At 42.6% G+C, this 22,511-nt stretch overlaps 1 protein-coding gene across 9 annotated transcripts in view; it reads right to left on the bottom strand.

The window, feature by feature from the left end:
* The window catches only part of CCDC181 (coiled-coil domain containing 181), a 54,574-nt gene that overhangs the window by 24,263 nt on the left and 7,800 nt on the right, over positions 1 to 22,511 (bottom strand). For 2 of the 9 annotated variants that reach the window (XM_032317932.1, XM_032317927.1), the window contains exons 1-3: positions 11,367 to 11,565; positions 5,725 to 5,864; positions 1,083 to 2,030 (exon numbers count right to left, since the gene is read on the bottom strand). In XM_032317932.1, coding sequence (XP_032173823.1) covers positions 1,083 to 2,030; positions 5,725 to 5,841 — 1,065 coding nt within the window. In that variant the 5' untranslated portion in view covers positions 5,842 to 5,864; positions 11,367 to 11,565. Of the gene's footprint in view, positions 1 to 1,082; positions 2,031 to 5,724; positions 5,867 to 8,078; positions 8,086 to 11,366; positions 11,566 to 11,686; positions 11,706 to 20,955; positions 20,975 to 22,511 lie in introns of those variants that run through there. The other 7 variants (XM_032317935.1, XM_032317934.1, XM_032317928.1 and 4 more) reach the window with 6 other exon arrangements.

Raw genomic sequence — 22,511 nt, forward strand, 5'->3', positions numbered from 1 at the left:
AGCTTGCTTCCTCCTCTCTCTCTGCCTGCCTCTCTGCCTACTTGTGATCTCTGTCTGTCAAATAAATAAATAAAATCTTAAAAAAGAAAGAAAGAACACTGAGGAAGTGAGGCCTATGCATGTCTCCTACTTCAGCTCTCATGTTTCAATTCTCAGCCCACCATGAACTTTTGACTTTTGTCAACTGCAACTTGTCCATTGTAACTGCCCCCCCAACACCATCACCACCTGGTGCTTCGGACTGAAATAATATAATACCTGTTAGCTACAAAGCCAATGTGTATTAGATAGTCAGCTTAAACTCTGCCATCACCAATCCTAAGTCTTTAAAAAGAAGTTGTGTAACCTTGTGGGTTTTGCCTTTATAGGCCTGCACTCCCTGACTGTTCAGAGCACACTTCTGATTGAGGCAGATGCTGTGTCTCCTGGATTGCAATCCCTAAGAGCCCAGAGAATGCTGTGGTTACTTCCCAGCCTCTTCTTGATCAACAGAACAAAACCATCATCATCATCATCTGGGGTTCTATATGGGATTCTATATGGCATTTTGGAAATACTTTGTTAAGGTTATTAGGCTCTAATCTTAACCTAAAACTAAAATCCCTGAAATCAAGGAATTACAGGCATGGAAGATATACGAAAACACATATACACATAAATCAAATTATTATAATACAAATCCAGATTTGTTGCCTCCTAAATCCCAACAAATTTATGCCTTCATTTTTCTACCTGGCATCTGATTTCCACCTTATCACACCAAGATTACTTTGAACAGTCACTTTTCTGAGCCTCATCTTTAAAATGAAAGGATCAGATGATGTCCTCCCTGAGATCCCTACCTCTAAGACAAGTTATTTGTTACAATGCTTCATGATCCTTATAAGAAAGGACCAAGATAATCATGGTATTTATCCCATAAAGACACATTCTTAATATTTAACCACTTAATCTAACAAGAGAAAAACAAAACAAGCAAGCAAATATATCCAATAGTTTGAGGAGCCATTCTAATTGCTACGGCATTTCTAAAACATGAAGATACATTCTGCTTTTAATAGGACGTGCCCTTATGTCCTCACCTCTCTCTTTAGCTTTTCTCTCTTCAGTTCTAGCCGTTTTTGCAGTTCTTTCTGTCGAGGGGAAAGACAGTATGTTGAGGTCACTGGAGATACATTTGCAGACTGGGTCCTGTGATTAGATTTCCCATTACCCTTACTTCGATCTGAGCTGACAGCAGAGCTCGGACGTGTCTTGGGGTTGGGCGGTGGCTGAGGGATGTAAGCCAGTGGCTCTTCTGCTGATGAGTGAGCAACTGCATGAATCCTTGCTATAGACTCTTCCTTCTTTGCCCCACTGACACTTGAGTTGGAAGATCTGGGGGACAACTGATGAGGTTCATCTTCTGTACCATGAGCATGAATGGGGGGCAAAAACCCCTGACTCTCAATGTCTTGTAAGTTCATAAGTTCAAACTTTCCATCTCTCTCTACTAGTATTTTCCTATCCTTGTTTTCTTCACCGTTTCCATCTGTTAGTGACAGGAGCACATTTTCCTGTCCAAATTCATTGGAAATACATAACTGTGACAGTTTTCCTGACATACTACTTTCATTTTCAAAATAATTTTTGTGAGTGTCAGTGTCTTCCAGCGGAGGAACTTCCAGATCAACTAATTTGTCTTTGAACTTGAGTTTTCGCTCTCTTCTATCATTCACAGGTTCTTGATTCTGCAGGATCTTGTTGGCTTGTATAATTTTCTCCATAATGTATCTCCTTACTTCCTCATCCTCTTCCTCTTCCAGGTCTCTCTGGCTTTCCACTCTGGATTCTTGGAAAGAGTTTTCACTATCTGAATCTGATATGGGATCCAAAGGTTGAATACTCGGTACAGAAATGAAGTCATTTCTTCTTGGTGAAAGCTCATCCTTCGAAGATTTGTCAGGATCAGAATGTTGTTCGGTGTGTTCTATTTCTGTTTCATTGGCTTTTAATTCTTGGTTAATATTCTCTTCATTCCCACAAGCCATCTAAAAAAAATATGAAGTTCTCTTGAGTAAAAATTGAGACTCTTTGTTCATATATGCATAGCTAATCTGAAATTAATTTCATATTCATGCAATGTATCTTATGAATGGGAAAATGCACATGCTTATTTTACACTCCATTCATCATAGTCTAATTCGTGTTTATGAGCACCCCAAGGGAAATACATGTGACAACAGCACTTTGGGAGAAATTTAACCCTAAATCTGAATTTGATGTTGCTAAATGCTATATTAATATTTTTTAAATGTTCATGCTAGTGAATGAAAGGTAATTACAAATAAGTCATTATTATTTCAACATTCTTCCTCTATAAAATTTTCCTCCTTTAAATTTTCAGAAGACAAATTTTTTTTATGTTTTCTCCTTATAATATTTGTATTCTTCAAAAAGGTATCTTTCTTTCCAGAATCATTACAATATCAGTCTTTGGTCAAGTTCTAATCATTTTGAGGTTCTTAAAATCTTTTCAGATTATTATTGCTGCTATTTTCTGCAGGATCGATACCCAAATTCCAGGTTAATTTTTATCTCTGGATGACATTTTCCCTCCTCAACTATCCTCAGAGGCCCCAATAATCTATGCTAAACACCATCACATAACTTGGTTTTATATTAAAAAGGCGTAATTCCGGGGCACCTGGGTGGCTCAGTGGTTGGGCATCTGCCTTCGGCTCAGGTCATGATCCCAGGGTCCTGGGATCAAGCCCCACATCAGGCTCCTTGCTTGGCAAGAGGCCTGCTTCTCCCTCTCTCACTCCCCCTGCCTGTGCTCCCTCTCTCACTGTGTCTCTATCAAATAAATAAATAAAGTCTTTAAAAAAAAAAAAAAGCATAATTGCTTTCTCCCTCCCTCTCCCTCTCAAATAAAAAAACAATAATTTTTTTTTTAAAAGTATAATTCCACAAGAACAACATTTCACATAGACCAAGGAACAATTCCACATAGACTAGTCTTGCAGTGTCACAAACCCTGTGCTCCATCTGCTGTGTTGAAAGAAAGGCTTCCTACCTAACATCTCTCCCACATACAAACAGACTCACCGACCAAACAAACGCTTTACCGGCAATACTTTTTCTTTCTCTCAGATAACTCTCCCTCCTAGAACAAGTCTGTGGGAAGTGCTACTTGCTGCTCTCTTCAACTCCTTAAAATTCTCTTCCTCTTTTACTTGCTCCAAGATCATCTTCTCTGATAGCGGCCTCTTCCTAACCTGCACAGCATTGCTAGATGTCTGATAAGCACATCAACCTGGCCCATTAAAATGTCTAACAAGTCAGGAAACAACGTGTGCTGGAGAGGATGTGGAAAAAGGGGAACCCTCCTACATTGTTCGTGGGAATGCAAGCTGGTGCAGCCACTTTGGAGAACAGTGTGGAGATTCCTTAAGAAATTAAAAATAGAACTTCCCTATGACCCTGCAATTGCACTACTGGGTGTTTACCCCAAAGATACAGATGTAGTGAAAAGAAGGGCCATCTGTACCCCAATGTTTATAGCAGCAATGGCCACAGTCACCAAACTGTGGAAAGAACCAAGATGCCCTTCAACGGACGAATGGATAAGGAAGATGTGGTCCATATACACTATGGAGTATTATGCCTCCATCAGAAAGGATGAATACCCAACTTTTGTAGCAACATGGACGGGACTGGAAGAGATTATGATGAGTGAAATAAGTCAAGCAGAGAGAGTCAATTATCATACGGTTTCACTTATGTGTGGAGCATAACAAATAACATGAAGGACATGGGGAGATAGAGAGGAGAAGGGAGTTGGGGGAAATCGGAAGGGGAGGTGAACCATGAGAGACAATGGACTCTGAAAAACAACCTGAGGGTTTTGAAGGGGCGGGGGGTGGGAGGTTGGGGGAGCCAGGTGGTGGGTGTTATGGAGGGCACGTATGGCATGGAGCACTGGGTGTGGTGCATAAACAATGAATTCTGTTAAATGAAATTAATTAAAAAAAAAAAAAAGAATGTTAAAAAAAATAAAATTTTAAAAAACAAACAAAAAAAGTGTCTAACAAGTAAGTGAGATTAAACCAAGATCTCTGCATTGAAATTGCTTTTTTTTTAAAACCATATTTGACTCTGTGGTTCATTTCGACAGCATCTGTTTCGTTATTATTCTCTGGCTTTCACTTCTTTTTAAAACCCACTGTGAAAGAAGTACAAAAAAAAATAAAATAAAATAAAAAACCATCTGCAATAAAACTACCACTTTTTACAGTGAAATTTCCCCTCAGTCCTCATCCCTGTCTTTATCTCTATCATCCGTTTTCCCTGCCAGCCTCAAAGGAAGACATGCTTATAATCATCCCCTGGAATGAGTAAGTTTGATGAGAACACTCTGCTTTGCCAACTGTTTTATCCCCAGCACCCAGAACAGCCTCTGATACCGGCAGGCGACTACAATATTTTTAAATGAATTAAGAAAGGAGACAATGAATCATGATCATCGCTTCTCTAATTCTACCACTGTGTGCTCTGGATCTCATACCCCTCCAGTAATGAGACTTTGGTTCAACCTTACCACTCCGGGCATCTCAGCCTGTACTCATTCTGATTATTTTTCTGTTAAAGATGCATAAAACTCCCATTTAAAGGCCATACTAGAAAAATCGTAACTTTTTACTTTGTTGCCTTTTTCAAATATAATTCCATTTGTCCTCCCCGTTGCATAAGAAAGCAAAATGGAACCAAGAGAAATTTGTGATGTAAGACTTGCTGCTTTCTTTCTCTATATTCTTTTCTTTAACCTTCTTCAATCTGACTTCTGGTGTAATTACTGAGCTCTCTGTCCTAGAGTCACCTATTCTTAAAGGAGTCTTACATCTTTTCTTCATTACTTTCCTACTTATTGACTCTGATTTCGTGCATATATACAAAAGGATATATACACATATGAATACACACACACACACATATATGCCCACACAAATTATGTATAGATACACATACACAGCATATACATAGATATAAATAAATATAAAGAGAGAAGAACTGTCATACAGGCATTGGTTCATTTTCCTGGATTTCCGTTCTACAGGTCTGATAAATACTATATGATCGTTTTTAGTGGATCCACTTTTTCCTAATCTGCAGAGCATTGCTAGATTTCTGCTAAGGAAATCCAGCAATCCACTTTTTCCTACAGGTATTCCTATGGCTGTTTTGATTCTACATTCCTTTTCATATTCATTCCCCTGAAGGGCTAATTCAGTCTTAAGGTTTCAAATATTAGCTAAAAGACCATATCTTTTGAGACTTTGCTTTATTTTCATTTATATTAAAAGTATAACCCCCCTTTTCATTTATATTAAAAGTATAACCCCATTTACCCAAGTTATATAAAGTAGAAATTAATTGTACTTGTTTTTATTTCGGAGCAATAAATCATATTTTATATTATATAAATTATAATTTAAACTTTATTAAGAGCTAACTTAATCCCTATTCTCTCATCTCTTACTAATTAGCCCTTGCCTTAAAATACAACACGTAAGCTCTTTACACCTCAACATTCTCATCTCTAAGGAGGAAATATTGATACTTGTTCTATTTTTATCAAAGGAATTTTGTGAGGTTTAGATGACATAATATATGCAAAACTCTTCAAGAATTACAAAGCACTTAATGAAATTATTATGAATGCTGTTGGCAATTTATATATACCTCTATTATGCTGGTACCACTTTTTTCTTTTTCATTAATTAACCATTCCAGGTCCTTTTCAAAGTCGTCTTCATATTCTCCACTTTCTTTTGAGTCCATATCTTTATTTTCTTCCATTTTCCGTTTGTTAAAGAATAATGCTAGAAGATTTAAAAAGATAAGGCATATGTTATGTCAACTTTACAGGGAGCAAGGAGTATGGAGATTAATAGGATAAGCAAATCAACACACAGAAACACAAAGCATGCAGTGTTCAGAACACACATATAGCTGTATACCCTAAAAGAGAGACATTTTCTAGATGTACTGCTCCTAAAACAGCATCTCCCCCACTCCTGTCTCCCATTTACAACGGGGCTCTCATTTACAAGGAGACTAAAAAAGGTGGGTAAGAAGATTATCTGAGGCTTAGAACAGGATTTTCCACATCAACTGCCAATCACTGACATGCCTTGCCCAGGTCAAAACAGATGACTCAGCTTTTAAGTCACACTTGTTCACATTTTTTTATGCTCAAATAAAAACAAATACAGGTTTCCTCTGCTCTCTGAAAGTAGAGCATTCCTATGAAATCTTTTAAAAGCTAAACTGGCGTAAAGCAAAGAAGCAATTACTGCTTCACGAAAGCAAAAATCCTCTTCAGATTTCTTTCAATGAGCAAAAACAGGTACAAATGTGGATCTTTTGTAAAAGAGAAGTAAAATTTCAAATAGGGGAGGAAACCTGAATATCAATTCCGATCCTCAGTTTTTTAATCCTTCTAGTAGTTTATATGGCGTAATTATGTGTGATCTGAGAGCTTTTCAGCTAAGTGAAGTTGATTCTCAACTATTGTAAATGTTAATTTCCATAAAAGTCAAACTGTTTTCAACTCTGAGATATATTTTTCACCAACAAAACCAAAATGTGATGTCTAATACTACCTGGAAACAGTGGCAAATAAAGTTAGTGTTTGTGAAGATGGTGTATAAACTCAGCCACTTTTTACAGAACCATTCTAAAGTTATCTATAAATTGAGGTCAGTTCCTAGCCCTGAGAATTGTTATATGTGTAACTCTCCAAACAAAAGAAGCAAATAAGTCTATACTATCAGGTGTTTGTATATGTGGGTGAGTTTACAACATATGTGTGTGTGTCTATACATGTATTATAATTTTTTTTAAAGATTTTATTTATTTATTTGACAGAGAGAGATCACAAGTAGGCAGAGAGGCAGGCAGAGAGAGAGAGAAGGAAGCAGGCTCCCTGCTGAGCAGAGAGCCCGATGCGGGACTCGATCCCAGGGCCCTGAGATCATGACCTGAGCAGAAGGCAGCGGCTTAACCCACTGAGCCACCCAGGCGCCCCAGTATTATAATTTTGATAGACATTTCTTAACCACCTACAACATTCCTATATACATTCTCATAAAGATTATAAAATAGGCCTATGCTCTTGAGGTGTTTCCCATATGGTACAGAATAAACAAAACTCACAAATTTAAAATATAGATAAAAGCCAATTAAAAATGTATGTAAATGGGATATATATATATATATATATATATATATATATATATGAAACAATGGGAAGAAGAATAAAAAAATTAACTCTGTGTAAAGTTGGAAATACCAAGGAAAGCTGAGACAGGCTGTGAATAATGAGTATAAGAGTTTATTAGTTATTTCAGACCAAGAGAACACAATGAGAAACAGCAAACATGGAAGTGCATGGAATTGTTCAGAGAGGCCGGAACGTGATGTGCTCCTGAAGAAGAATCTGGAAGCAGTGATAAGGGGTCAATCTGATGTCAGATTATCTGTTCTGACAGATAAGGTTGAGGGAAAATTGTCATAAAGCAACCAGAGGTAGAAAAATACAGTAGTAATCTGCAACTATTTAAAAAAACAAAAAGAGCAATGCTCCTTAAATGTATTTAGAATTTCGGGTTCAATCTCGAAAGAACAATAGGAATCACATCTTCAGGGTCTCAAACACCTGGGACCCTGTTTGTACACTTGTTTCTCTGCCCAGGAACCTTCTCTTGATCCTACACCAAGAATAAATTGCCTCAATAAATTGGGTTAAGCCTCTGCCTTCCGCAGGGTCCTGGGATCGAGCCCCGCATTGGGCTCTCTGCTCAGCAGGGAGCCTGCTTCTCCCTCTCTCTGCCTGCCTCTCTGCCTACTTGTGATCTCTGTCAAATAAATAAAAATAAAATCTTTAAAAAAAAAAAAAGAATAAATTGCCTAAAACCCTTTTGGAGGCAGAAAGTACAGAAGTCAAGAACACATTTTTTTAGGATATAAAATGAGAGCTATTTTGTCTGAATTAATAAATTGTCCACAAGCTTTGTTTTGGCCATTGGCTTCACTGTACTACTCGCAAACCCTTGACAGGACTACCTAACCTGGTGCCAATTTTACTGAAGGGAGATACACCTTCTTTTCCTTCCGCTCTTGGTCATCAGATAATAGTGAGAGCACGTGGGAGAACATCTTCTAGGAGCTACACAAGCACTAGCTAAGTAAAGGGATGAGGATTTGCAATACCGTGTATGAAAAACACTGTAATAGGTTTTAGTGAACAGAAGGTGCAAATGAGTTACAAGAATGATGAGGACACTCAAAATGTGAATAAACTCCAAGCTAAGACTATGGGTGAGACCTACAGAAAACGGGAAGCACCATATCCAGTTTCCTGTGCCGCAGGGAAGGACAAAAGAGACGAGCTGGAACTTGATCAGAGGCCAGCAAACCAGGGGAGGGGGATAAAAGAGAAAGAAGGGAAGAAGGGAGCCTAGAAGAGTAAAGTGCCTTAGAACCTGACTCTCAGGAATACCTGAAAACCCTGGGAATATTATCCTAAAGAAGAGAAAGCACAAGAGTCATTATAACTGCTTTACATGGTTTGTTTAAAGATTTTATTTATTTATTTATTTATTTATTTATTTGAAAGAGAGAGAGCGAGTGTGAGCACAGAAGAGTGGGTGAAGCAGACTCTCCGCCCAGCAGGGCGCACAATGCAGGGCTCAATCCCAAGACCCTGAGCTCAGGACCCAAGCCAAAGGCAGAAGCTTGATGGACTGAGCCACCCGGGTGCCTCAGCTTGACATTGCTTAAATGGCTGCTAGGAAAGGAGGACTGGACTTAGATACCTTCAAAGAGTAAAACTAGTGTAAAGGGCTGGAAAGTCAGGGGAAAATTTTGGCAATTTAAAGCAAAATTTACAGTGGCGCCTGTACATAAGATTAGGTCATGATCTCAAGGTTCTGGGATCTAGCCCTGGGGCAGGCTCCCTGCTCACCGGGGAGTCAATCCACTTCTCCCTCTCCCCCTCCCCATGCTCATGCTTTCTCCTTCTCTCTCTCTCTCAAATAAAAAATAAAATCTTTTTTTTAAAAAATCATAAAATGGGGCACCTGGTTAGATTCATTGGGCATCTGCCTTCTGCTCAGGTCATGATCCTGGAATCCAGCGATCAAGACCCAGGTCAAGGTCCATGTTCAGCAGTAAGTCTGCCTCTCGCTCTGCCCCTGACTCCACTCATGCTCTCTGTCTCTCAAATAAATAAAATCTTTTAAAAAAATAATAATAAGGGCACATGGGAGGCTCAGTGGGTTAAGCCTCTGCCTTCCGCTCAGGTCATGATCCCAGGGTCTGGGATCTAGCCCCGCCTTGGGCTCTCTGCTCAGCGGGGAGCCTGCTTCCTCCTCTCTCTCTGCCTGCCTGTCTGCCTACTTGTTATCTGTCAAATAAATAAATAAAGTCTTTGAAAATAAATAAATAAATAATAATAAATAATAATGAGATGAAAAACATAAAACTAAAACAGAATTTACCTTTTGTCCTGAAACGAACTGAGTTGCCTATGAGAAGTGTTGCATTCCTTGTCAACTCAAAGAGCCTTAAAGCAAAACCGCTGAGCTAGATGATCCTTAAGATTGATTTTAAGCTTTTTATAAGCTGCCAATTAGCAAATAATTGCCAACTCATGAAAAGCAAGAGAATTTAAAAGGAAATGCATAGTTTCATGATAAGCTTAACCTGAAACAAATGATGTGTGCCTGAATAATTAAATCCAAGGCTTAAAAAGTTCTTGTCTAGTTCACTAAAATGTCATCTTTTCTCCGAATAGTGCTTGGGACCGGTACCCTTCGCCCTCTCAAGACAAAGTTGGTTTTACGTACAGGAAAGTTAATCATTCAATCTGATTATTCAGTGGAATAAATAACTATTTCCAGTGTATGGGCTGAACTATAATTCCTTCTAGATATTCATGCCTTTGGTGGACTCTCCTGAAGGACTCAGGGCACGGTGTCAGTCATGCGTCCCGCAAAGGCTGCGAGCAAGGCTTGCAGGAAACCAGAGGAACCAGGTCGGCAGCGCAGAGCGAGTTCATCCACCAGCGCCGCGCGGCGGGACAGGCTGAACCTCCCGCCCGGCGCCCAGCCAGCCGCGGGGTCGAGGCGGGGCGCGGCGGACGGAGCAGCGCGGACCGAAACCCGACCCGCGGGCGCCAGTGACGCCGTTGTTCACCCTCACAGGGGCGCGAGCACCGGCCGGCTTGGAAGGCGCGACCCTGACACGTCGGGCCGCGCTCGGGCTGCGACGCCCGCTCGCCGGTGCGCGTCTCCTACAGCGACCGGGGCGGCCGCCCGAGGCTTCTGCCGGCGACGAAGCCGCGACGCCCTCCGAGCCGCAAAAACCTCGCCCGCGTGAAGCCTCGAATTTCACGCTACACGACGCGGCACAGTCCGTGAAGACGCGGGATCCCAAGCCGGGCTCGTTAAGCCGCACGAGGCGCCCGCACTGCGGAGGAGCCCCCGCGGCAGCGGCTCGGGCAGCGGGAGAGGGCGCAGGCCACGCGCCGTCCCCGCACCGCCGGCGCCGCCCGGGACGCCGAGACCGCGAGCCGCAACTCCCGGCACCAAGTCCCCGACGCCGCCTCCAGCGCGTCGCGGGGTCCCCGAGCCCCCGCTCCCGCACCGCCACCCCGGCGCCGGCCGCGGTCGTCCCGCGCGAACCGCAGCGTCTCGGCCACCGACTCGGTCTCCGGGTTCGCCGTTACATTCCGGCTTTGCCCGCAGGGACAGCGCGAGCGGCTCGGGACGGAGCGGCCGCCGCACCGCGCGCGGCGCTGAGACGCGGACAGCAGCTCCTCCGCCCCGCGGGGACCGACCCTCGCGCGAGCCTGCGCCGGGGCCTCCGCGCCGCCCCCCGAACGCAGCCGGTTCACGGTCGAAGACAGCCGCGGGTTCCCCTCAGAAGAAGCGCTCGAGCGCGGCCGACCCCGCGACGGGCCGCCCCGCCAGCCCCGCGGCCGCGTCCGGAATCCCGCGACACACGCGTCCCTCCCCGCGGCGTGAGGACCTGGTCGCAGGGCGCTGCGGACTCGGGCCCGCAGCCGGGCTCCCGGCGCCGTCGCTGACGAGCGGCCGGGCCCCCGCGGAAGCCGCCATTTCGGGGTGACGGAACGTGGAGGGGACAAGTGACAGAATGAGGACTGAGCGCGCGGGGGTCCTCACACGAGCCGGCGGGAGGGTCCCCGCGCCTAACCTCCTCTCCTGCGGCCGTCCCGGCGTGTCCCGGACCCTGCCCCGCACCGAGCCCCGCACCGAGCCCCGCACCGTCCTCCCTCCCCTCCCCCCGCCCCCTCCTGCCTGAGTAGGCCGCGGCGGCTGGGGTCACAGGGGCGGCCGGCGCACTTCTGCTCTCCTCCTCCTTCTGAGCTCGGACACGGATGGAGGCGAGGGAGACCCCAGCACCTGCTCCCGGGGCGGCCAGGACCGGGCTGCCATAGCAACGGCGCGCCGCCGCGTCTCCATCCGGGCCTCTCGCAGCGCACCCGCGCAGGCGCAGAGCATCCCGAGACCACCTGCCGCTCCGGCGCCTGCGGAGGACCGGTCAGGCTGCGGTTTCCAGGAGACACGCGCGCCAGCCAGGCACCACGCACAACACATTAAATAAATCAGCACATTAACATCTGGACCTTTGTTAAGTTAAAAACTACTTGAAAGTGTCGGCAGTATTTTCCTTAGAGATTCACTGTCTTCATGCAGCTCACCTGCCCTTGGAAGACACCAAATAAGTCATTCCTATTGTGTAGTAGAAGGTGATAAATGATGAACAAAAACAGCGCAAGCAAGACGGGGTCAGAAGTGTGGGGGTGGGTTATGAAAGTGGGGTGGCAATTTTACATAAAGTAATCGAGTAAGCCATACTGAGATGACATTTGAGACTTTTATTAAAATTATATACAGATTTGACGTATATACATTACATACATATGTTACATATCAGATATCTCTTACCTAGATATAGTTATAACGGAAATATAACTTCCCCCCAAAACTGAGACTTTCTGTAATTTACTATTATGAGTGTGTCACCTTCAAAACTGGAGGCCTGAGTTTGCCTGTGACCTTTAGCAGCAGGACAAGTCCACTTTTAGCCTGTATACATTCCTTAAAACAAACGCTCTAATTAAAAAAAAATTGCTCACACTATCATTGGTTTTATTTGTTCAGCAAATTTGTTCAGGACCTGTTTCATGTGCTCAGCACTTTTGATGTACACCCAAACCCCAGAAGGTGAAAGTTCCAAGGGCTCTCCTGCTGCGAGTCTCTAGCTTTCTCTAGCTTACTCAGTACGTGATTCACAGTCTCTCATAACCCTGAGCTGGAAAAAGATTTGACAGCAGTAAATTATCATGGAAAAGAAAATGAATCAGAGGGTTGGCCTTTGAGAAATCTACAAACAGAATTTACTTGTTTAAATCACTAACAGGAAAACCCTCTGTTTATAAGTGGCGTCTCATTGCCTAATAAATGGCTACCCTCTGAAACTGACTACCCACCTACCTTTGAACACAAATGCCCTTCACTAAGTATGCCGGAAGGCTCTCTCTTGTCAGTGCAGTGTTCTAGATGTTTCAGTTCCTTGACTTCCAGACATACATACTGAACATGAAAAGCAAAAAAATAAAAAAGAAGCTAAACTGCAAAGGTTTTATTTAAGGTATGCATGTAGTGTTGATGAGTAGTGATAAGGAGCCTGTCTTCTTCTGGGCTTCGCTAGAGCAAAGAACCACTGATTCATATACGTGAGGAAATGGATTGTCATAAAAATGCTTTTGGGTTAAGTCTCCATAGGCCTCTGTGCTACTTATATCCTTCTCTTGGAGCATCCGCCCACGAGATCTGAAGCTGCTTTCAGTAATGTCCTAAACACAATGAGTAGTGGATAGAGACAAGAATGCCAATTTGCTAACACTAAGAGTCGGTTTCTATAGTTGAGTTCAAATTTTAAGCAGCCAGTGTAAAAGGAAATAAAGTATATTTTCTCAAGCTCTTATGAGAAAGAAAAAGTCACATGTGTCCCTCAGGAAAAATATGTTGTCCTGGTATTAGTTTTTAAAATAAATTCTTAGGTAGGATTTTGAGTAGGAAGTAAGTGATGAGAGAGACCCGGTTTTCAATAGCATTTTTACAGCTAAGACATAGACAGTTTCCTTGTGTCTGTTTATATTTTCTTAAGAATACGAATGTAGAAAAACTACCTTCAAAACCACATACATTAAAGTTGACTTTGAACTTTTTCACCTTTTTTCTCCTCGCCTATGCCTGGTGAATGCCTCCTGCTTTATAATGTCAATCCAAAAGCAGTGGTGGCTAAATACCTTTCTTCTCTGAGGTTGGCGATTTTGTTAAAGCTCATTACAAAACTTGGATATGCGAGGGTACATTTAGCATTAGCTGATAATGGATTCATCTTATCTTCCGAATCCAGATGCAGAGTGAACACCTCCCAAGAACACAGATCACCCCAGTTCATGTCAGCAACCAAAACACACTTAAAAATTTAAGTCACACTATACCCCTCTCTACTTTCCAGCACTATTACAATAAAATCCAAACACCTTACCTTAACTTCAAGGTTCTGCATAATTGGGCCTCTGCTTATTCCTGTAATCTCACCTCCTATCACTTTCTTGCTAATGCAGGATTCTCAAAGAGCTCTAACCAACCTCCTCCCTGTTCCTTAGGCATTGTCAAGCTCTTTCCCATCTGTGCGAGTGTCTCTATCTGGAATGTTCTTCCCTGCTCAGCAGGGAGCCTGCCTCTCTGCCTGCTTGTGATCTCTGTCAAATAGATAAATAAAACTTTCACAATAACAAAAAGGATTTGTTTATTTATTTTAGAGAGACAGCATGGGTGGGGGGTTTCAGGGAGAGAGAGAGAGAAGCAGACTCCCGGCTGAGCATGCAGCCCGATGGAGGGCTCCATCTCTATACCCTGAGATCATGACCTGAGCCAAAATCAGGAGACCGATTGCTCAGTTGGCTGGGCCACCCAGGTGCCCCTAATCTATATGTGCTATTTAAAAAGATTTTATTTATTTATTTGAGAGAGAGAGAGTACAAGCTGGGGGGCTGGGAAGGAGGGGCAAAGGGAAAGGGAGAAGCAGGCTCTGGTTGTGATGCTTTGTCTCTTCCGGCTGTGTTTTCTCTTATCTTTTAGCATGACCTGTAAACATTTTTGTTGTTGAAAGGTGGATATGATGTATCATGAGGTAAAGAGAACTTCAATGTGAGACTTCATATTAAGCCGGCTAGGAGACGGGCTGTGTCGAATGTTTTCTGCAGCTGCAGGTGCCAAATGGTTCAGATTCCTCTAGTATTCTTCACGCTCTCTCGTCTTTGGGCTTCCGTAAGAACTCTGTTTCAGAGACTCTGTCTAGCCTCTCCTTCAGTTGTAATTCAGTATTACATGATTGGTGTGGTGGTAAGGTAAGAAGAGAGTCATCATAATCTTATGATTAAATCTCAGTCTTTTAGTAGTACTCTGTCCCTGACCTTCACACGTGTTTGTTAACCTTCCCGTTCATTCGTCACATTTAGGAGAGAGAGCCTAGAGGGAGCTGGAGTTAAGGAAATGCACATCCCCTTATAAGATAAGGCTGTTACTGTCTTTTTCCCTGAAGAGTAGGCCTTTGTTTTGGAAAAGGCTGTGGGCATATTTCACAGTGGGTACTTTCCCCCTCTGTCTACAGAACTTTTCCACCTGCCCACACTGAAACCCTGCATTCATTAAACATTAACTCTCTATTTTCCCTTCTCTCCAGCTGAGGGCAACCACCATTCTACTTTCTGACAATACGTAGTCTTTTGTATCTGACCCCTCTCACTCAGCATAAAGTTTTTTGAAGTTCATTCATTGTATAGTAGCATTCGTATTTCGGTGCTTTCTTGTTCTTTTTTCTTTAGAGTGAGAGAGGGAGGGAGAGAGAGCCCGTGAGCCTGGGGGCATGAGCAGGAGGGCAAGAGAGGGAAAGGGAGCCCTCACAGGTTCCATACCCAGCACAGAGATCTCAGTCGGGCTTGATCTGCGACCCTGAGATCATGACCTGAGCTGAAATCAAGAGTCGACACTGAACTGACTGAGCCACCCAGGTGCTCCTATTGTCCCTTTTCATCACAGAAGAGTGTTCATTGCATGGGTAATACCAGATTCTGCTTATCCACTTCCCAGTTGATGAACATTTGTGTTGTTTCTACTTTGACTATCATCACATTGCTATGAAAACTTTTGTTCACCTATTTGTGTGGACACCTTTTCATTCTTCTTGGTTAGATTACTAAGTGGAATTGGTGGGTTGTATGTAATTTTTAAGAAACTACCAATCTGTTTTCCCAAAAGCGGCTGTACTGTTACAGTTCTACCAGGAACATATGAGAATTCCGGTTCATCCATATCCTTGCCAGTGCTTGGTATTTTCTGCTTTTTAAAATTATAACTTCCTCAAGGGTATATAGTGGTAACTCATTTAGTATTAATTTTTGTTTCCCTAATGACTAATGATGTAGCCATTTTTTTTAAAGATTTTATTTGCCAGAGAGAGAGAGAGAGAGAGCAAGTGAGTACACACAAGCAGGCAGAGAGGCAGGCAGAGGCAGCGAGAGAAGCAGGCTCCCTGCCCGAGCAAGGAGCCGATGCGGGACTCGATCCCATGACCCCGGGATCATGACCTGAGCCAAAGGCAGCAGCCTAACCCACTGAGCCACCCAGGCTCCCCCATGTAGCCAGTTTTCATACACCTGCTAACCATCAGTATGTCTTCTTTGGTGAAATGTCCATTCAAGTATTTGGCCCATTTTTAATTTGGGTTATTGGCTTTATTATTGAGTCATAAGGATTCTTTATGTATTCTTTTATCAAGTCTTTTATCAAATACATAACTTGTAAATATTTTTCTCCCAGTCTGGGGCTTATGTAGTCTCCATTCTGGTTCGAGGCTTTTCCTTTGTTTCTCTTCATTAACCCACCCACAAGCTCAGCCTTCAGATGGTTTGTAAATCATCATTACCTCTGACTTAATAGGGAAATTTCCAAGGAAGAGTTGAACTCTAGCAACTTCTACTTCTAGAGGCAGTCTCCCCTGCCCTCCTTACAGGAGCCCCTTAACAGACTGACGCAGGCTCTTTCCTGAAGTGTTGATATTCATACGTAGCAGACAATTTTAGCAGCCTATGAAATCTAACCAGCCGTGAGGGGCTGGCATCTTCTAAGAGCTGCACCAGTATATATTTTATTCCTGTAGATCACAGGTTTATCAGTAATAAAGCCAGAGTTTTCTTTAGTCAGTAACTCTGAATACATGCAGTCTAAACCGTATCTCCCAAAGATATTTCTTCCATGAGGTCATACCACCAAAGATATAAACCTCAGAAAAACTTAGAAACCTCCATTTTATTCAATCAATTCAGTGAGCTTCTATAGGGTATTGTGCTAGGTACTAAGAGACAATGACAAAACATGTTCCTGCTTCAAAGCGATTAAAGTGTATATATACATACAAATGACCTCCACACAGACCTGAGTGTTACGTGGTCATATAGAAACAGTAGGGAAGGCTGCTTATAAAAAGTGGCCCTTGAACTAATCTTGGTAAGTTGAAAATCAGAGACAAAAATGGGGGTGAGAGCATTCTAGGCACAGGGATTGTGCAAATATATAGAAGCTGAGACTGCTTGAGGATGTCGACAGTGCAGGTGTGTTCGGGAATCGTGTGGGATGGTATAGTGAAGCTGGAAAATCGGCAGGGCAAGGCTGTCAAGAACCTTCGGTACCATCCTTTAGAGGTCTGCTGACCATCTCACTGTTCTCAACATTGCTAGGTCACCTGTGGGAATGGTTCTCAGATTTTTGTTATCATCCAACAAACACTACTTTATCAAAAGACTTAAATCTTCCTCTTAATAGTAATTAAATTCACAATTTTATGTGGATATTAATGAGTTCACAGGTACCATATTTGTCATTTATGATTAGTTTAAAAGGCATTAAATATGCAACATGGTATGGCTGATAGTGAATTGTAACTATATGTTTATTTTTAAAGATTATACTTGGGGCCCCTGGGTGGCTCAGTGGGTTGAACCTCTGCCTTTGGCTGTCATGATCCCAGGGTCCTGGGATCAAGCTCCGCATCAGGCTCCCTGCTCAGCAGGGAGCCGCTTCCCCCTCTCCCTCTGCCTGCCCCTCTGCCTACTTGTGATCTCTTTCTCTTTGCCAAATAAATAAATAAAATCTTAAAAAAAAAAAGATTATTCTTGGGGCGCCTATGAAGAAGGCTTTTTTAGACATTGATCATCTTCTCTTCACATATTTAGTTCAAGAACGTTTCAGATGTATTACTACTATCCCTCTATTAGATTCACATCCATTAGTTCCATGTTATATTCATGATTTCTTGTAAATCATTGACTTTGTTTTAAAAGGTGGCCTATTTTGAGAATTTGTATCCATACATTTCTGTTTTTGTGGAGGAAAAAAGGGAACTCCCAGGCTAGTGATTAGTACGATACTCCTCTCCTGTGATGCTGGGCAGGGTGGTGACACAGGTCCCAGGCAGCCATCTGATCACCACGGTAAACCACCAACACACTTAGGGTCATTCCGTACCCACACAACCACTCTGTTTCTCACTTTCAGGATGGCATTCAATAAATCATTCATATATCAATAAAATCATTGATACTTATGTGTCAATAAATACAATAAAGTTAGTTGACCTTTTTTATTATAAAACAGGCTTTGTGCTAGGTGACTTTGCCCAACTGCAGGCTAATAGAAGTGTTCTGAGCAAACTTAAGGTAGGCTAGGTTAAGCAATGATGTTCAGTGGGTTAAATGTATTAAATGAATTTTCAACTTATATTTTCAACTCATGATGGATTTATTGGGATGTAATCCCACCCTATGTTGAAGAATAGAAATTTGAGAGTGATCAGTGTATGTACATGGCTTATAAAGGCACGGGACATAGGGCGCCTGGGTGGCTCAGTTGGTTGTTTCTGCCTTAGGCTGAGGTCATGATCCTAGGATCCTGGGGTTCAGTCCTGTGTGTCAGGCTCTCTGTCCACTTCCCCCTTTTCCTCTGCCCCTCTCCAAGCTCATGTTCTCTCTCTTTCTCAAATAAATAAATACATAAAATCCTAAAATAAATAAATAAATAAAGCAAGCTGTGGGCCTGGATGAAGACATACAGGGAGGGAATGTAGATGAGGAGGGAAAAGATCAGAGAAGGAAGCCTGAGGGCGGACCAACATTCAGCTCAGGAAGAAGAGGAAGAACCAGGAAACAAGACCCAGGAGTGACTAGTGACATTCCTGGTGAGACAGAATCCGGAGGGAGTTGCGTCCCAGAAAACCAGAGGAAGGTCCTGTCCACTGTGTCACGGGCTGTTGACAGGTCAAATACAATGAGGACCGAGATGCACTGTTTTAACAGCAGTTTGACGGAACGGTGGATCCTAAACAAAATGAGGGGAGTAAGGAGAGACGGCAGGCAGGATTTCAAGGAGTTCTACTCTACGGGAAAGGAAGACATGAGACAGAGAGGCTCAAGCAAAGGAAGATTTACCGTGAAGCTAAATAATTTTTAGGGCTTCTCACCTGCACAGGCTCCTTCTGTGACTCAAGGAGGGGCCCCGATAATGTGTTTATGTGAAAATACGGTTTCGTAAAATTTCCAGAAATAGAATATTTTAATGATAAGAACCCAGTGTCTCCCTCCATCCCAACTTCCCCCATCAAGTGTACTCTGCCTTTGGTTGACTGCAGACACTGCTGGAGTTTAACTAAAGGAGAGTTAAGAATACATTTAATTCGGGTTAATATTTTAATTCTGAACAACCAAAAATATTTTTAAGTATAATAAAATGATAATCACATTGAATTGAGAATTATTTTCCTTTTTCTCTACCACTTAAATCTGAAGACCTTGAGGGAGAGAAAATAACATTACCTGTCCAAGTCTGAAGTACGATGAAAACAGAAGTGCCAAGAATTGTGGCAAACTTCTGGTCACCAAGTTATAAACCAGTGCAGTTATTCTTGGCTATAGTCTAGATGTGTTTATAATTTTCATTTTTTGAAGACTATGTAATCATGTGAAGCAGAATAAATCTGAGAAAGAATGGAGGAGTTAAAAAAATGAAATGCTGTGAGATACTAAGGAACATGACTTGGCCAAATATGCATCCTTTTCGGTGGAGGCTACAATATCCCACAACCAATCCACTTTAGGACACAGTAAAATAGAGTGAGCAATTATGTCCATTAGAATTTTTAAGACTTTTCTGAAGTAGCTAGACACCCATAATCTTAATACTGATTTGAACCAGTCAGTGGCAAGGCAGTATCTCTGTAAAATATGCCATTGTATGAACGCTACAATTTAACTATGACTTGAGGCACATTAAACAGTAATAAACATAAAACTTCTGTTTATTTCCAGAAATCTCTAGTGACTTTTTATAAACTCGGATTTTTATACAACCCTTTCCTAGTATAACATACAGATAATGGTCGTTCGGCCTCTCCTAGAAGAACATGGGGACACAGAATTGGCCGCGTTCACAGAAAGCCCACATTTTTGCTGCTTACTCTGCACCAACATTAGTGAAGAGCTCTGTGGCTACAAGCATGGGGCAGAACCGGAACCCTACAGGCGCTGTTCCCAAACTCACTCTATTTTTACTCTCCTTCACTGCCCCTGTTCTCACCTTTTGTTCTCGGCAGGCGATTCCCAGCCCTCACCCTTTTTTAAAAGAGCATAAAATAATTTAAAAGAGCATAAAGTGTACCCCCCTTTCTCCAAGTGGGCATCAGTGAAAAAATGCATTCCTAGAATCATGATGGCCACAACAGGAGCAAGTGACTGACACCTGCACAGCTGATGAATCCCAGTTAAATGAATTTTGAAATTAACCTCCAGTTAATTTTGAACTTAACCTGGCAGTGGTGGGCTGCTTTTCCAAAGTGACACCAGACTTCTCCATCTGTAGGACACATGTTGATTCTCCGTAGCCTTACTCAAGTTGTTGCTCTTGGCATCTCTTTCTTCTTTAGGATCCAATAGATGCATTCTTGAAATAGTTTCAAACCCACAGCTCACTTTTCCCATTTTCACCATGTTTTTTTCATTGTTATCATTATAAAACAGTCATTTTTTGCTGTAGTCAGACAAAAGCATAACCTCTTTTAGCTGTTCTTTTCACTTTAAAAATGTTTTTCCTCAGGAAAAAATGAAATCTACATTTCAACACTCTTGGAGTACACTACAGGAAACAGGAGGAATGGGTCTGTCTGTCTCCGTTACTCCAAAGAATGAAAGCACCGTCACTCATTTACCCTCTTGAAGTAATGTGAAGGTTCTTTGATTATAATGGTTTTGGAGGAATCATCTCTCTCTTCCATTCCTTAGAATACTTGCCTTTTATAGTCATCATTTTTCTTTTAGACTGGCACTACTTATGCATGTAGATTTAATAATATAGTCTATCTGCTTGTGAATGTATAGGATTGTATTGATATATGCTTGTGTGTCTTAGTTCTTTCACTCAAAATTGCATTCATAAGATTCATTGAAATTGTTGCTTGTGGCTCTGGTTTATTCATTTTCACTCCTGTATAGCTACATGTCTAGTGCTCTACAGCCATGTGTCTAACAGTTGCCAAATGGGAAAATGCAGCTTTGCGGTGTGTACCCGGGAGCGGAATCGCTGGGTCACAGCACGTGCGTAGCGATGACTTTAGAGGACAGTGCCAAAACATGCCCTTCAAAGGGGTTTACCAATTTATACTCCCACCAGCAATTTCTGAGGCATTTTCTATTGAATTTGAACTTAAGCATTTCTATTTTAAATTTCTTTTTTTTTTTTTTTTAAGATTTTTATTTAGGGGTGCCTGGGTGGCTCAGTGGGTTAAGCCGCTGCCTTCCGCTCGGGTCATGATCTCAGGGTTCTGGGATCGAGTCCCGCATCGGGCTCTCTGCTCAGCGGGGAGCTTGCTTCCTCCTCTCTCTCTCTGCCTCTCTGCCTACTTGCAGAGAGAGGGGGAAGCAGGCTCCCCGCTGAGCAGAGAGCCTGACGTGGGGCCCAATCCCAGGACCCTGAGATCATGACCCGAACTGAAGGCAGAGGCTTAAACCACTGAGCCACCCAGGCACCCCATCCATTTTTAATTTCTAAGATGTATCTTCATGTTTTTTCAAGTCAGTCTTTTCACTTTTGTTACTCTTGTTACTTGTTTTTTGTGATTTCATCTTTTGTAGTTAAAATCTTATGCATATTTTACTCTCTGTATCTGATAATTCCAATATCTGAAATCATTAGGACTCTTAATTTTTGTTTCCGCTGACTCTCACTCATGGTTACTTTATGTCTCCGGTGATTTTTTAAATTATGTATTTAATTTGTAATGATTTATTAATTTCCAACCATAATGTTTTATATATTTGATCTGAGAGTTATCTGTCACCAAGTGTTCTATTAACTGCTTTTGCTCTACTGTGGCTTCTTGGGTCCTCCAGAGGACAAAAATTATCCATATGGCATTAGAGTTGACAACTATTAAGAGTAGTAATTATTCTTATGCTTTTTGTTGTTGTTGAGGGAGGTCACTGAGAGGACATGACCACTGGTTGAACAGTGAGCTGGACCCTGGCAACTGGAGGCTCCACAGCCCTCCCCTGTCCTTGGAATGTGCATTCTGCTTGCCTTGCCTGCTGTCAGCAGCTGCCCAAGGACACAGCATTGAAATAGGGGTGTGATATAGAGATGATCTGGACAGTAACCGGACTGAACCCAGCTAAGGCCTCTGTGTCAACGTACAAGATCTCGTGGGTGGGGGCAGGGATCTGCTCATCCTCCAGCATCCCAAGATAAGCCTTGTATGTGAGTTCCCTTCGCTTATTAAACCTGCCACCTGGCAATCGGGAGTGGCCTCTGGAAGGCCAGTTTCACATGACACCTGGGAAGCTCGCTAGGAGCCTGCAAACCACCGTGTTGCTGTTTTTCAAATTTCCTACCGTAAACACGTAATGCTTGTAAAATCATGAAATCATGTTAAAATGACCATGGAACCAAAACATTTGCCAAGCACAAGAAAACTCCATTAGTACATTTTTATTGTGCATTGTGAGGTGGAATTTCATGTCACTTCTTAGAAGGATCCTCATGGAGAATTAAGGTGTCCTTTTGTCTGTGATTTCCCATTCCACCCTGTGTATGGTGCAAGGGCTTAACAGGAAATGCTTTTCTCTAGAGATAATTTTTTAGTTTTTAAAAATATTTTATTTATTTGGCAGAGAGAGCGAGAGAGTGCTCAAGTAGGGGGAAGGAAGAGGGAGAGAGAGCAGCACAATTCCTGCTGAGCAGGGAGCCGGAGGTGGGACTTGATCCCACCACCCTGGGACCCTGACCTGAGAGGAAGGTAGATGCTTGACCCACTGAGCCACCCAG

The sequence above is a fragment of the Mustela erminea genome, chromosome 17 (assembly GCF_009829155.1).
Source record: "Mustela erminea isolate mMusErm1 chromosome 17, mMusErm1.Pri, whole genome shotgun sequence".
Lineage (NCBI taxonomy): Eukaryota > Metazoa > Chordata > Mammalia > Carnivora > Mustelidae > Mustela > Mustela erminea.